General features: G+C 40.0%; 1 protein-coding gene across 3 annotated transcripts in view; it reads right to left on the bottom strand.

The window, feature by feature from the left end:
* The window catches only part of BMP2K (BMP2 inducible kinase), a 108,585-nt gene that overhangs the window by 57,588 nt on the left and 34,420 nt on the right, over positions 1–16,577 (bottom strand). For 2 of the 3 annotated variants that reach the window (XM_073340471.2, XM_073340472.2), the window contains exons 3-6: positions 10,798–10,903; positions 5,010–5,152; positions 4,453–4,574; positions 1,738–1,819 (exon numbers count right to left, since the gene is read on the bottom strand). In XM_073340471.2, the coding sequence (XP_073196572.2) occupies positions 1,738–1,819; positions 4,453–4,574; positions 5,010–5,152; positions 10,798–10,903 (453 nt within the window). Of the gene's footprint in view, positions 1–1,737; positions 1,820–4,452; positions 4,575–5,009; positions 5,170–10,797; positions 10,904–16,577 lie in introns of those variants that run through there. The other variant, XM_073340473.2, reaches the window with a different exon arrangement.

Raw genomic sequence — 16,577 nt, 5'->3', positions numbered from 1 at the left:
GGCCAGTACCAGTTTGAGTTGATGTGTCCTGGTCTGTGGGGAGCTTGCCTCTATTCATGAGATTGGTGAGTCTGGGGGGTTGTTTTAAGCCCAGAAAAGAGGGTTCAGAAAAGATTTTTCAGGCTGTGGTCCCCATCAAGTATGGATTGTAATTGTTTAATGATACCCTATATGGGTATCATCATGTGTGGGTGAAACTAGACCATCGCTATGCTCTCAAATGAACTCTCACAGACCTATGACTGAAGAGGTGTTAACGTGTCCACTTCTCCTTGAATCGTCTCTTAGGCCTGGTCTACACTACAGAGTTAGGTCAAGGTAAGCTACTTTATCTAATAAGGATCTACCCTAAAATTTAGCTCCCACGGATATAAGGCACCCACTACATCAACTTAACTCCACTTCTGTGAGAGGCATAGTGCTTAGTTTGACATAGTTAGGGCAACACAGCATCCATGTAGACGCTACATTATTTACATAATAATGTAAATATTGGGCTGTGCGTCCCTGGGTAGAGTGGGGCTGCAGCTGCGAGCCCCGCATTGCCGACAGCTCAGGCTGTCAGCCCCAAAGCCCCAGATGTCAGTACCCCACAATGCCCCACACAGTTAAGTCGGTGGAAGCACTCCTAGTGAGGACACACCACCGACAGAGGGCACAATATGGACATGAAAAGCCCCATTAATTACTGTGGTTGCTATATGTCGACCTAACTTAGGTTGACTTAATTTTGTAGTGTAGATTTGCCCTTAGAATGCACATTAGCTACTCATGTTAAACAAATTCTTTTCCACCTTGTATTTAGCTGCAAAACTCTGGATACACACTACGATAAAGAACTCGTGGCACCAAATCTCAAAGCCAGATCTCCCCACTCACAGGATCTCAAGGCCCAGATTCCAGCCTGAGCTCAAATATCTACACTGCAAATTTCATAACCCCACAGCCCAGCTCAGTTGACCTAGGCTAGCTGTGGCCTCTGCATATCTTTCCCAGACCTGAAGAGCTCTCCATAGCTCATAAGCTTGTCTCTTTCACCAATAGAGGTTAGTACAATAAAAGAGAGTGGCTCATCCACCTTGTTTCTTTAGCAACTAAAAGATGTTTAACGAACAGTACCAGCCACTCATTACAAATATTTATTTTTGTATTACATACCTTATTTTCTCATTGTTACTTTTCTGATTATATATAGTGTAATAATCAGCAAATATAGCACTCTTCATCTTTAATGCACTCTGCAAATATTCACTATACATCATTAGTGACAATAAAATCTTATTTTTCACACTGAACTAAACATCGCTGATAGGACTGAATGCACAGGAGCTGGTCACCTATTCAGTCTGTCTTATTTAAATCATACTTAAACAGGTTTCTGTTGAAGCCATTGTTAACAACTGAGTCAGAGCGAGGGAAAATACTGATGTTACCTACATTTTGCACTAGTAGGCTAAAGAAAAAAAAATACTAATCTAAATAATAATTCCCCTTTTACAGTACATCACGTATGCCAATAATTTTCTGTAGGAAAAGGCAAAGCCATTATCTACAGCTATTTCTCTTTATCACCATTTCCCACACACTACTTCTGCTGCAAGAAGCCACACCTTATTCTCTCACTGCAAAGCCTTTATTTTGTATTTTCTGAGACGTTAACTTCCCTTTTATCAATTTTTTACTCTTAATAAAGCAGAACAACTCTACAAGAATTAGACCACCTTTTATATTACTTACCCAAATATCTGCCTTGGTAGTAACTGGTTTTCCTCCATAAAGATTAATCATTTCAGGAGCTCTGTATGACAGTGTTGTATACCTAGCAGAAAATAAGTAAAGTGGAACTGAGATGAAATGGAAGATTTGCAGTATACCTTTATTAGCCACCATTCATAAGCTAATATACACTAATCATTTTTAATATGGGTAATTGCCCACTACAGATTACTTATACACTATGTAAAATAGGTTTCAGAGTAGTAGCCATGTTAGTCTGTATTCGCAAAAAGAAAAGGATTACTTGTGGCACCTTAGAGACTATCAAATTTATTTGAGCATAAGCTTTCGTGAGCTACAGCTCACTTCATCGGATGCATTCAGTGGAAAATACAGTGGGGAGATTTATATACATAGAGAACATGAAACAATGGGTGTTACCATACACACTGTAATGAGAGTGATCACTTAAGGTGAGCTATTACCGGGGGGGGGGGGGGAGTAAACAAGGGGAAATAGTTTTACTTTGTGTAATGAACCATCCACTCCCAGTCTCTATTCAAGCCTAAGTTAATTGTATCCAGTTTGCAAAATTAATTCCAATTCAGCAGTCTCTCGTTGGAATCTGTTTTTGAAGTTTTTTTGTTGAAGAATTGCAACTTTTAGGTCTATAATCAAGTGACCGAAGAGACTGAAGTGTTCTCCGACTGATTTTTGAATGTTATGACTGGGAGTGGATGGGTCATTACACAAAGTAAAACTATTTCCCCTATTACCCACCCCCACCCCCCTCCCACCGTTGGTAATCGCTCACCTTAAGTGATCACTCTCAGTACGATGTGTATGGTAACACCCATTGTTTCATGTTCTCTATGTATATAAATCTCCCCACTGTATTTTCCACTGAATGCATCCAATGAAGTGAGCTGTAGCTCACGAAAGCTTATGCTCAAATAAATTTGTTAGTCTCTAAGGTGCCACAAGTACTCCTTTTCTTCTTACTATGTAAAATAGTAAGTCATTACAGCATTCCTGTAAGCAACAAATGATGCTGTGTGGATTGATCATTGACCATCTATGCGGACATGGCAGTAGATATGCTGCTCATAGCTCAGCAAAAGTTTTTTGTTTTATGGAAAGAACCTTTTGCTGTTTTTCTATACTCTTAGAAGAATTACAACAAGTTATAACTATTGCAAATCAAATACACCAAGTTTATGAACACAAAAAAGTTTGTCTAAAGGTATCAAACTTGAACACCTGATTTTAATAAAATCAGGGAAATGATAAATATTTAATTCTTGTTATAGATTATCTTCAAAAGCAGCTACGAAAAAACTATTTCCAAATTACACCTTAGATTGTGGCATTTTAACGTCTCTTATTTTTTGATATTTTGCTCACACTACTCTAAAGGTATACACATTAACAGACCAGTCTCTTATTGAAGTTCTAAGCAACATGAAGCTAATGCTGGAAATATGGAGCATGAAAAAAGAAAGATGGAGCTAGAAAAGCCAAGAGTGATTTTTTTCATAGCAGTATGTCTACTATTTTTTGGTAACTTTTCTTGAAAAATTTTGCAGTCAAAGCCAAACCCAGATGCTGAAGTTACATCTTTGAACTGGTTTCAGAGTAACAGCCGTGTTAGTCTGTATTCGCAAAAAGAAAAGGAGTACTTGTGGCACCTTAGAGACTAACCAATTTATTTGAGCATAAGCTTTCGTGAGCTACAGCTCACTTCACTGAACTGATTCTTGCTAGTTAAAAACTAAGCATATTCCAGGGATATTGAGACTCATATTAGCAAATAACAGTGTGTTTATAAAATGTAACATATCATTCCCAAATGTATGTATCTTAAGTAGTAGTTTCAAAAAGGTGTACATTTATTTTCCATTTAAGTTCTGAATAATACATAGTTACTCTTCAGCACCAACCATCTTTAGCAGGCAAACAAACAAACAAATTTTAAACTTGAACACATGCACAATTTCTCTGATTAAACAGAGTGGAAATGACGTGGATCTTACTAGATCCATCATTAGGACAGATCTAGACCTTAGTAAGTTAGTATGAAGCCTTTTTCCAGTGTCAGCAATCATGCAGGCTGATTGAGCCTGTTCTTATTAGTTGTCTTTCAATAGCACCCAGATGTCTCAACAATGTGCTAACAAACTTGCACATCAAATAACTTTGAATCTAAGGTCTCACAATTCTGTAATTAACAACATGTTGGTACAATAGTTCACGTGTATGCTGTAAACTGCAGGTCAGGGGCCTAAACAGGAATGAAGCAAGGCTTAGAACACTGCAGGTTCTTAGGGGGAAAGAGCCAAGAGAGTACAAGTATCACAAGATTGCATATATTCTAAGTTTAATGTATTACCTGGAGGCATCAAACTTTTTGTAATTAACACTCTACTGTTAGTGTATTCACTTTAAATTTTGCAGGAATTGCCTGTAGGTTAACTGAAATAGCATCAACATTACCAGGTATTCCTACTATCTTGCTATGCCTATTTTAGGTATTTGCATAGCCCTGATCACTACTAAGGAAGTGGTTAACAACAGGAACGTATCTTCAGGAGTTGTGCACTTAAATCAACCATCCTGAACACTAATTTGTTCCTAGCTAGTCCCTTACGTTTCCATTAATGTACATAACATATAATAAGTTCTGTGCTGCTAAGAGAATTAATTAGTGCTTACAAATAGCTGTTTAAGTGAACTTACTTTTTAATTTCTTCTTCAACTACATTAACACCATCTTTCTGAGGATTAAGGAATTTGTTAGTGGCACTGCCAAAGTCACAAAGGACATAGTTTCCATTGTCATTCAACAAAATATTCTCTACCTTAAAAGGAAAAATGAAACAATCAGGTAAATTGACAAACTGAAAGACAAAAAACAGTGTAGTGTCCAATTTTATAGAAAGCAGCTAAGTCTTCCCTCTAATTTTCAGTTAGTGTTAACAAACCTGTCATGTATTAATATTCTGAACATTCTAAAGAAATTTAGCATTAATAGTAAAACAATAACTTCATCATTACCTCATTAGGTCACCAGTAGTGCCAAAATCTATTCTACAAGAATGTGATGCCTAACCTACCTAACGTTTTTCATTTAATCTTCTGGGTACGGTTCTGCAGACAGACTTTGTTCTTCTCCCCATATATAAGTGGGCAGCTTTTGCACACTATGAGATGTCCTCCACATTACAAGTCATCTTTTGTCGGCTGCTCAATAGCAGCAAACATTTCAGCTCATTACCTTTTAGTGGAACTCTTACCTTCAGGTCCCGGTGAACTATTGGGGTTTTGCAGTGATGCAACCTGGCAACAGCTTCACAGGTGTCACAAAATATCCTCAGCACTTCTGGCTCAGTAAAGCCTGTCTGAAGTCTCTGATTCATCTGATTTACGACTTGCCCCGCTACAGCAGAAACATAACTTTGTAAAAGTAACAACTCTTTTTAACGATCTTTCAAAATGTTGTGTGGCCTTGAATCTAACAAAGTGTGTTTCTATTTAAAACCTTATCTATATGCACTCAAAATGTTTCAACCTCTTGTCAAAAAATTAAACAAGTTTTTAATCAACCACTCTTGCTGTTTTTCAAACAGGGCTAATACACCCCCATCCCCCGTACATCTACAGAACAGACAAAGTTAATTACCCTTAATTTTATTGATTCCTAATAAGAATCCACTGCTCCAAACAGAAGGTAATTCAGTGTCCAATCCCACTCAATGGTGGCAAAAGGATCTTTGGGAACTGAAATCTGAAACCTCCCCACACGAACACACTTGCTGACCTTCGCCAAATCCAAAGCTGAGAAGACCCAAAAACTACAAAAGTTGTTATAATTTCAAAGTATAGAAAATAAACCACTATTATGCAGATGCCACTATTGCAATATTTGACATCTGACACCGCTTCTTCACCTGCCTAAACAAAAACTAGTTGATAAATATAAGAAAAGTATGTCCTCAGAATTATAGTCATATTAGGGAGGCAAGTCAGAAATCTGTTTTTTTCCCTCCTCTCTTGGATTCACTGTCCTAGACAGGAGTCCTAATTCATGAGAAGTAACAAACATTCATTATCACTCAACCACCATATAGGGAAAGTAATAAAAGTACCAGCGCAAAGAGTATCACAATGACAGAAACAGTTGTAGAGGGGGAGGGATAGCTCAGTGGTTTGAGCATTGGCCTGCTAAACCCAGAGTTGTGAGTTCAATCCTTGAGGGGGCGATTTAGGGATCTAGGGCAAAAATTGGGGACTGGTCCTGCTTTGAGCAGTGGGTTGGATTAGATGACCTCCTGAGGTCCCTTCCAACCCTGATATTCTATGATACTATGACACATTCTAGCTAGGCTTAAAGGTATGGGGCTGCATGCAGGAATCAATAGGTGAAAATTCTTTGGTCTGGTTTTTTATACAGAAGGTCAGACTAGATGATCATAATGCTTCCTTCTGTCCTTAACATCTATAACTCAGGAGAAAAAAGCAACCACTGAGTAACTGCCAGAAATTTGAATTAATCACATTAGAGAGATGCAATGGAGACTATTCAATAGTCTTTGAACTCAAGATTTCCACATGCAGAAGGAATAATTTTCTTGAACACAAAATTTTATTTTTTAAAATGTACATCTTTATCCTGAAAAGCATTGACAGCTGACAGATCTGTTGCCCAAGAATTGCTATCTGAAGAAACCAATTCACCTTTTCTATTTCAGAAAGAATAGATTGAAAAAAAATCCTGTAACACTGTGATTTGGTCAGAGAGGACTGATGGTTCTCCCTCCACTATGTTACATATCTCTGGCAGAATAAGCACCAAATTCTCAGAGGAAATTCTTGGATTATTGGTAATCTCTGGTGATCATGGAGTCATTTCTAGCATTATATTCCGTTAAAGTGGAAAAAATAAAGGAAAAACTGGTTTCCCAGAGGCAACTCCCTTGTAAAAGGATCTCACGGAGAGCGAAAGAGAAAACATCTATTATCTTCAGTGCAGGCAGACATACTGGAAGGAAGGTGCAGTTAACTCAGCAAGTGTGCCAGCAGGGAGAAGTTCAGAAGGAAAAGACTGTCTCCATTAGGTCGATTCCGACACCAATACCTATTAATTATGACTTCAAAGCAGTGGATCAAATGAGAAATACATTTATGCTCTCCATTAATTAGTAGCTTAATTTTCTACTCCATCTACACTGCAATCAAGTTAAACTTACATTTAGAAACAGCAGTTTTTGAATTGCTCACCATATTATTCTCATGCTATACTTAGAGCCCTTCATTTTCAGTTATTTTATTTTATTTTTCCCAGGAATTTATCTGTGTTTATTAATACAATGACAAAAACAGATGAAAACTGGAGGAAAAAACTATTAAATTTTATGGACAAATACCGGTATTTATTTTGGTGGACACAAGGACGGGGCAAAAGTATTGAGTAGATTAATGCTTTGATTAATAGAATTCAATGTGGTTTGCTACAGAACTAAAACAACTCAAAGCACAATGCCAACTGTGAGTTTAAGAAAACAATATACCTCTAATCCCAAACTAAAACTTTTAATTTGAATAAACAGTTTACTGTTATAGACTTAAAACTATTAGCCTATATTTACTTTAGTAACTGGGCCACAGCATTTGCACTGTATACACTCAACTTCATTGGTTTTCCTTGTTGTTTTTTAAACTTTTAAAGTTTTTTAAACTTTTCTTATGTTCTGAAATGTATTCTGATACAGATTTTCCCGTCTTTAGTGTGTCAGAGCTTTAAACCGTTATCTGCTAACAGCCTGAAATGTGTACATGGTGGGCATGAGATACATTCAGATGCATACGCACTTCAGGAGCTTGAACGTGTGCCTGTTCGTTTATTGTGTGCATCTTCTAGACTAATACATAACCTTACTTCAACAGGCACCTTTGCATATACACAAACAGACTAATGTATTATCGTAATACATATCTCATGCAATGTATTGTATTTTCCTAATAAAACAAGTTATATTTTATATATAGATATGAATGATCCAAACGTAGGGTGAAAATCAGAAAAAAAAACCCGAATACTTATTGTAAAACCTAGGATTTTTTTTTATTTGTAAAAATCAGTTTAAACCGAAAATGAAGGGGCTTAGTTATACTACACATAGAATACTATCTTTTATGAGATTATGAGCCTTACTTTCAGACGCTAGGAAGCATAGCGCCCATTAGTTACAAAACCACATTTCTTAGAACATAAGAATGTCCCTACTGGGTCAGACCAAAGGTCAATCTAGCCCAGTACCCTGTCTTCTGACAGTGGCCAGTGCCAGGTGCCCCAGAGGGAATGAACAGAACAAGTAATCATCAAGCAATCCATCCCCTGTTGCTCATTCCCAGCTTCTGGCAAACAGAAAAAAAAAATAAAGTAATATCAGTTTAGTTAACTTATATTAATATCAGCAAGTGGACAAGCCATAAATTTTTAAGATTTTACTTACTGAAATTTAGATGTTTAAATCTCAGAAGTGTGCAAAATCAAAACACGACTCAAAATTTGAGCTGAATTGAGTCAATTTTTACATGAACAGCTGCAATCTATACTTATACTATATAAACATATGTTTAAAAGACACTATCAAAACTGTTTGCAGTGTTGTTGTAGTTGTGTTGGTCCAAGAATATTAGAGAAACAACGTGGATGATCTGTGTGGAGCTCGAAAGCTTGTCTCTTTCACCAACAGAAGTTGGTCCTAGAAAAGATATTACTTCACCCACTATTAAAACTGCGAAGTCAAGCATTCAAAAGTCCTACTTATGCACTGAATGAGGCAGAGGCAAGGGCCTGAGCAAGGGAAGTATGTGATCATGTAATTAAAGGCTGTCTCCCCCTTGATGCATTTTGACAAACAGAAGCTGCACAAACAGCAACTTGAATTCTACTGTTTTTGTAATCTGAGTGCTCAACTTCACAAACTTAATATCCTTTTAACAGTTTTTTTCATGTAATTTCCTCAGTTTTCATTTTTTAAAAATCACCTAACATCATCACGTGCAACTGTACCAAGCTCCTGCATGGATTTTCAACAGGGTTTGAACCCAGAAGCTTCAAGTCCATGTCACAAATCTCGTCCATCTCAACTGAAATTAATGGAGTTACATCTCACTCGTTTTCTGTACCAACCTAGGTAAAATTCTGAGGCAGTGTAGCTAAGTGAATTAGACCTGGTCTGCCTTACTGGAGAAGTGACCTTGTGCAAACCCTGTAAGACCTTTTTATAAGATGGGAGAAGTGATTAAACCCTACCTTAAGAAGGGGGAAGGTATCAGGTCTTGTTCATTAAGCAATATGAAAAGAATTAGTATTAGTGGAAAAGCATGGTCTTCTGGCTCTCAGATCAGTGCCCCTTTTCCCTATCGAAAAGCATCTTTAGTTTAGGAGAACAAGAGCAATATTTAGTTTTAGTTCTGTACGCCTGCTTCAGAACAATGCAGGCGCTTTCTTAGTCTACATGATCAGCACAGAGATAAAACCATCGCCAAAACCACGTACATGATGGTGCAGAAAAGTCAAAGAACTATAGTTATCTATCTAAATTAAGTACAACAAGAGAAAAGGTAGCTGGAAATCTGAGGGTTACAGCAGACATTCCCTTTACCCTCAGCCAATAGGAGATGAAGTAAATTCAGGCTGTAAATGTTGAGCACAATGAAAGCATCACTCACGTGGCTCCCAAAGAGCATAGCTTTCTAGAAGGTTGCAGAAGCACACAATAGTGCACCTCACAGCAACAGTGAGAATACACACAAGCTACAATGACACAGAATCGGATTTGTCTTTCAAAACAGAGATCCAAGGATATCACATCAGGCAGTTCACAGAAGGCCAACTGACCAGCACTGGCTGAGTGCAGACAAAGGCCAAATACCCTCAAAGGGAAGGCACCTGAAGCATTTTAAGCACCTAATGCGCAGGCTTATGCAGAACATTTTATTTTCACATGAAGCAGACACAGTTACTTTGAAATCCAAGCATTTCTCCAGATTCACCGTAACTGGATCCTAACACTTCTCTACATTTGAGCTAAACTACTGGAATACATTTCTATACAAAAAAGGGGGAAAAACCCAAACTATACACCTCTACCCCGATATAACGTGGTCCTTGGGAACCAAAAAATCTTACCATCTTATAGGTGAGACCGCGTTATATCGGGGCAGGGAGAGGAACCACTCCCCGCCCCAGCTCACCTCCGCTCCGCCTCTTCCCCTGAGTGGGCTGCCGCTGCTCCGCTTCTCCCCCGCTCCCTCCCTTCCTTCCAGGCTTGCCGCGCCAATCAGCTGTTTCATGAATTTGGATATAACGAGGTAAAGCAGCCCCGGTCCCCGGAGCGCTGCTTTACCGCGTTATATCCAAATTCACGTTATATCGGACCGCATTATATCGGGGTAGAGGTGTACTTGTAAATTAAAGAAACTAAATATTTGAAAAAGAGGAAATGATTCTGAAGCCACTTGTATTGCCTAAAACAAAAAGAACTGTTATAGACCAGGACATGAGATACCATTATTTGGACCTCCATGGCCTCCACCCTCCACCGAATAAACTGATTTAAAACAATTTAAGGGATCAGGATGATGAGACAGCATGTAGCCTTTACAGTTCATTATCTGGAGCAGCAGTTTCATGAGTGAAAAGATATTCAGTTTTGCAAAGTCTTCATTCCCAAATCAATATACAAATATATTCTGAAATTTGTTAGAGGGAACAAGGACACTTTACATATTTATGTAAACATTTAATTTCCCCCCCCTCTTTTCTGGTCAGACCTTCATATAAAGCAGTGTAGGATGAGCTTTTCAATATTCCCAGATTCATTCTTTCTGGCACTTAAGAACAAAATCAAATGTGACAGTGTTTTCAGTGGTCTTGACCTTAATTAGGAAGATAATAAATGTGGTCTTTACCAAAATACATGTCACATTTTAGGAGATAACCCTGGACTCTAACTTTAAGAATGCTTTACTTATGTTCATAAAAAATAAGAACTCCAACAGTAGTTTACTTACCTCGACAATATTCCATTAAAATGAGCACCTCCCACACATTGTCACTAACAGAATTAACAGCACAGTCCAAATAGCCTACAATATTCTTGTGCCCAGAGAGTTCTTTCTGAAACCGGAAAAAAAAAACAAACATCACATTTTGAATAACAAACGTTTAAATAAACTCTAGAAAGTATAAAGATACATCTATATAGAAGACTGGAGGATTCTTGGGATATGGAGTCTTTCATCTCTACACCATGCTTGAAACGTCCTAGGTAACTGTTGAAAAAACATTCTAATAGCTACTTAGGAGCTTATGTCAAGTGAGTAGGTGCCCACTACAATTCCCAGAGGACAGGTGCCCACTTCAAAGAAAATATTAGCAGTCAACCCCATCTTAGACTCAGCTAAGCACCAAGGATCAAATAGAGCATAAACATAATTCCTCCAAAAGAAGACTTAGATACCATGGGCAGGACAGCGTGAACATGCTTGGATTGCCACTATTTATGCTGCACCCGTGTAGGTAGTAAGGTTTAATTTACAGTGCTGTCAGTTTGGAAACTTTATAAACACTAAGCTCATGTCAAAAGAAAAATGTTCTCTGTTAATTTCATCATTAAGACAAACTCAAAAATGTTAAGATTTTGCAGCTATAATCATAATACACTGCAAACATTCATGGACTGTGTGTTACATTAAAAAGGACTAACGGACAATAAGCCAAAATTCAGGCAACTTGATCCATGCCTGACAGTTTCCACAGCTGTCACAGTCCTTGCTTCTAAGAGGACTAGTGGAAAGTTATGAGAGCTTTCCCTCACAAAAGGATGTGAGAGATACACCATATGAGCCTTCACTTGGTGCAGGAGCTTCTTTTTATAATTAGCGGCAAAGAGCTCCACCTCTAATGTACCCCACTAGAGAAAGACCTGATCAAGCAACTATTTATTAGGGTCCAAAACCAGCTCTTACTATGACAACATTCTCTTTTCCAGCTAGTTAAGTATCCAAAAGCAGTATATACTGGACATTTCCCAGTCCTACCTTCATAGATTCCAAGGCCAACTGGGTCTATTGCAGTCATCTAAGGTGACCTCCCATATAACATACGCTGTATAACTTCCCCCAAATAATTCCTGGAGCATATGTTTTAGAAAAAGATCCGATCTTGATTTTAAAATGGTCAGTGAGAAAGAATCCACTACAACCCTCAATAAATTAATTATTCACTATTAAAAATGTATGCCTAATTCTCAGTATTAATTTGTCTAGCTTCAACTTCCAACCATTGGATCATGCTATATCTTTGTCCGCTAGATTGAAGAGCCCATTATTAAGTATTTATTCCCCATGTAGGTACTTATAGACATAAACATATTACTCCTTAACCTTCTTTGTTAAACTAAATAGATTGAGCTCCTTGAGTCTATCACTCTAAGGCAGATTTTCTCATCCTGTAATCATTCTCATTGCTCTCTTCTGAACCCTCTCCAATTTTTCAATACTCTTCTTGAATTGTGGACACCAGAATTGGACACAGCATTCCTGCAGCGGTCACACCAGTGGCAAGTACAGAGGTAAAATTATCTCTCTATTCCTACCCTAGATTACCCAGTTTATGCATCTATGGATCACATTAGGCCTTTTGACCACAGCATCGCAGTGGGAGCCCATGTTCAGCTGATTATCCACCATGACCCTCAAATATTTTTCAGTCCCTGCTTCCCAGGATAGAGTTCCCCATTTTGTAAGCACGGCCTACATGCTTTGTTCCTAGATGTGTGCATTTAGTTATATTAAACCACACATTGTCTGTGCATGCTCATTTTACCAAGCAATCCAGACCACTCTGTATCAGTGACCTGTCCTCTTCATTATTTAATCGCTCCCTCAATTGTGGGTCATCTGAAAACTTTATCAGTAATGATTTTGTTTTCTTCCAGGTTATTGATAAATATATGCTAAATAGCGTAGAGCTAAGAACCGATCCCTGAAGGACCCCTCTAGATGCTTGATGATGATTCCCCATTTACAGTTACATTTTGAGACCTATCAGTTAGCCAACTTTAAATCTATTTAATGGGTGCTATGTTAATTTTTCATCTTTCTCGTTGTTTAATCAAAATATCATGCCGTACCCAGACAAATGCCTTACCAAAGGCAAAGTATATCACATCAACACTATTCCCTTTATTACTCAAGCGTCTAATCTCATTAAAAAAAGATATCAAGTTACTTTGACAGGATCTATTTTCCATAAACCTATGTTGATTGGCATTAATTATATTACCCTCCTTTGATTCTTTATTAATCAAGTTCCATATCAGGTGCTCCATTATCTTGCCTGGGATCAATGTCAGACTGGCAGGTCTATAATTACCCTTGTCATCTCGTTTACCCATTTTAAGTATTGACATAACATTAGCTTTCTGCCACTCTTCTGGAACTTCACCAGCGTTCCAAGACTTATAGAAAATCAACATTACCAGTCCAGTTCCAGTAAGCTCCTCAGTTAGCTCTTAAAACTCTAGGATGCAAGTTATCTGGGCCTGCTGATTTAAAAATCTTTAACAGTGGTTATTCAATATGCTCCCGAGATACCAGTGAAATGGAAAGAGTATTTTCATATGAGACATCATCATCTGTTTTTTCTCAAATGCAGAACAGAAATATGTATTGAACACTTTTTCCTTTTCTGCACTATTAATAATTCTACCATTGTCCTCTAATAATGGACTAAAGCCATTGTCAGGATTATTTTTGTAACTAATATACTTTTTTTAAAATTCATTGTCCATAACTCTGCAAGTGATAGATTTCTCCTGGTGTTCCTTTGTTCCCTGATAAATTTTCTACGAATTCTAGCTTTCGGTTTATATTGATTGCTATCAACGTCTCCTTTCTTCCATCTATTTTTTTTAATTATTATTTATAGCTGTCACTTCCCTTCTAAATTGGGTCAGTTTTCTAACCAATACTGCCTTCTTCCTTGATTGTGGCTTTTGGAACATCTAGTAAAGCGTTCTTAAACAACTTCCAATTATCATTCATAGGGATAGTTTTCCTATATAAAAGAATTAAGACCCTTGTCTTCCTATAGATTTATGGAGAACATGGTGGCATTGTCAGAATCAAGAGAACTTTTTGAAATACTGGTCTTTAATAATCCCTTTGATTAGGATCACTTGTCATGCTCTAAGGCAGAGGTGGGCAAACTATGGCCTGCGGGACCATCCTACCCGGCCCTTGAGCTCCTGGCGGCTAGCCCCCAGCCTCTCCCCCGCTATTCCCCCTCCCCCGCAGCCTCAGCTCACTGCTCTGCCGGCGCCATGCTTTGGGCAGCGGGGCTGTGAGCTCCTGGGGCAGCACAGCTGCAGAGCCCGGCCTGACCCGGTGCTCCATGCTGGGCTGCTGCCTGTCCTGGTGCAGCCACGCCGCCAGCCACCGGTGCTCCAGGCAGTGCAGTAAGGAGGCAGGGAGCGGAGGGGTTGGTAGAGGGCAGGGGAGTTCGGGGGTGGTCGTCAGGGGGTAGGGATAGGTGTGGATAGAGATCAGGGCGTGGATAGGGATCAGGGCACTCTGAGGGAGGGAAACAGGGTGGTTGAATGGGGGCGGGAGTCCCGGGGGGGCAGTCCAGAAGGAGGGGGAGGTTGGATGGGATGGCGGGGGGCAGCCAGGGGCAGGGGTTCTGAGGGCAGTCAGGGGACAGGGAGAAGGGGTGGTTGGATGTGGCAGGGGACCGGGGGGGGCAGTCAGGAAGGAGAGGGGGGAGTTGGATGGGGCAGGGAGGGGTAGTTAGGGGCGGGGAGGTCCAGGGGCGGACAGGGGACAGAGAGCGGGGGGTGGATGGGGCAAGGGTTCTGGGGACAGTCAGGGGACAGGGAGAAGGGGTGGTTGGATGTGGCAGGGGTTCCCGGGGGGAGAGAGGGGGGCTGGATGGGGTAGCAGGGGGCAGTGAGTCCAGGGGCAGTCAAGGAGAAGGGGTGGTTGGATGGGGCAGGGGTCCCAGGGGGCATTCAGGAAGGAGACGGGGGAGTTGGATGGGGAGGCGGGGGGCAGTTAGGGGCAGGGGGTCTGGGGGCGGTCAGGGGACAGAGAGCGGGGAGTGGATGGGGCAGAGGTCCCTGGGGGGCCATCAGGGAACACGGGGATTGCATGGGGCAGAAGTCCCAAGAGGGAGAGGGGGGCAGACTGTCGGGGGTGAGAAGCAGAGGCCATGCCTGACTGTTTGGGGACACACAGCCTCCCCTAACTGGCCTGCCATACAATTTTAGAAACCCGATGCAGCCCTCAGGTCAAAAAGTTTGCCCGCCCCTGCTCTAAGGATCTTTAAAAGAGTTGTACAGTACATTTGAAAGATCTGTTGCTCACCAGGAAGAAACATCAGATCAAAGCCATGGACCCGTGAATATGCAGCCATATACAATATGCTTCATGTATTAGATGCTGTTCAGAATGGACTTGATACAATTATAGTAAGGGTAGTACATGTGGGTGTTGTGCGCCTTTCACAGAAATTCTGCCCTGGTTGTTGTAGCCTAGTACAGGACTGTTATGGGTTCTAAAGGATTTTCTGACCTACTTAAAAAAAAAAAAAAAAAACTTCTGCATCCTGCATGTTTGCTTCACATCTACCTTTGTTATTTCTTTAGTTTAAATTCAACTATGAGCCAGCTAACGTGGGATGGATGTGGATCATGGGGAGGGGACAGGTAGAGTGCGGGGGCCCCAGGTTGTGTGGAGGTCACATGCGCCCCCCACCCTTTGTGCCCCTCCCATGAGGGCAGCGTACCCGAAAGAAATGATTTCTACTTGCACCACTGATACTAAGTGAGGGCACATAACCAAGCAGCTACACCCTTCATATTATTTCTATATTGTGTCTAGAGTGTGGGTTGGCGTAAAAAAATGTACCGTCTTACTTAAGATATCTACTCATTGCATATAGTTTAAAATATAAAGTTCTTACTGCTTTCTTCTCATGTAGAAACTTCAAAACTAAAATTAAACCAGGTTGGGGTTGGAGGGTTTTTTGCACATCAGAATGGTTTACCGGGTTCCAATCAGTTACACCTGTAGAACCAGACTGCAGACTAGATTGCTACAAGCTGAAAGTTAGAAAAGGCATTTGCATGGCACTGTTGTAGCCGGCATCGCAAGATATTTAAGTGCCAGATGCGCTAAAGATTCATATGTCCCTTCATCTTCAACCACCATTCCATAGGACATGCATCCTTCCTGATGATGGGTTCTGTTTGATAACAATCCAAAGCAGAGCGAACCGATGCATGTTCATTTTCATCATCTGAGTCAGATGCCACCAGCAGAAGGTTGATTTTCTTTTTTGGTGGTTCGGGTTCTGTAGTTTCCGCATCTGAGTGTTGCTCTTTTAAGACTTTTGAACGCATGCTTCATACCTTGTCCCTCCCAGATTTTGGAAGGCACTTTTGATTCTTAAACCCTGGATCCAGTGCTGTAGCTATTTTTAGAAATCTCACATTGGTATCTTCTTTGCATTTTGTCAAATCTGCTGTGAAAGTGTTCTTAAAACAAACATGCTGGGTCACCATCCGAGACTGCTATGATATGAAATATCTGGCAGAATGCGGGTAAAACAGAGCCAAAGACATACAGTTCTCACCCAAGGAGTTCACTAACAAATTTAATTAATGCATTATTTTTTAACAAGCATCATTAGCATGGAAGCATATCCTCTGGAATGGTGGCCAAATCATGAAGGGGCATACAAATGTTGAGCATATCTGGCACATAAATATCTTGCAACGCCAGCTACA

Source organism: Lepidochelys kempii, chromosome 4 (assembly GCF_965140285.1).
Source record: "Lepidochelys kempii isolate rLepKem1 chromosome 4, rLepKem1.hap1, whole genome shotgun sequence".
Classification (NCBI taxonomy): Eukaryota; Metazoa; Chordata; order Testudines; family Cheloniidae; genus Lepidochelys; species Lepidochelys kempii.
The sequence above is the reverse complement of the archived record's forward strand: the minus strand, read 5'-3'. Positions and strand labels throughout refer to the sequence as shown.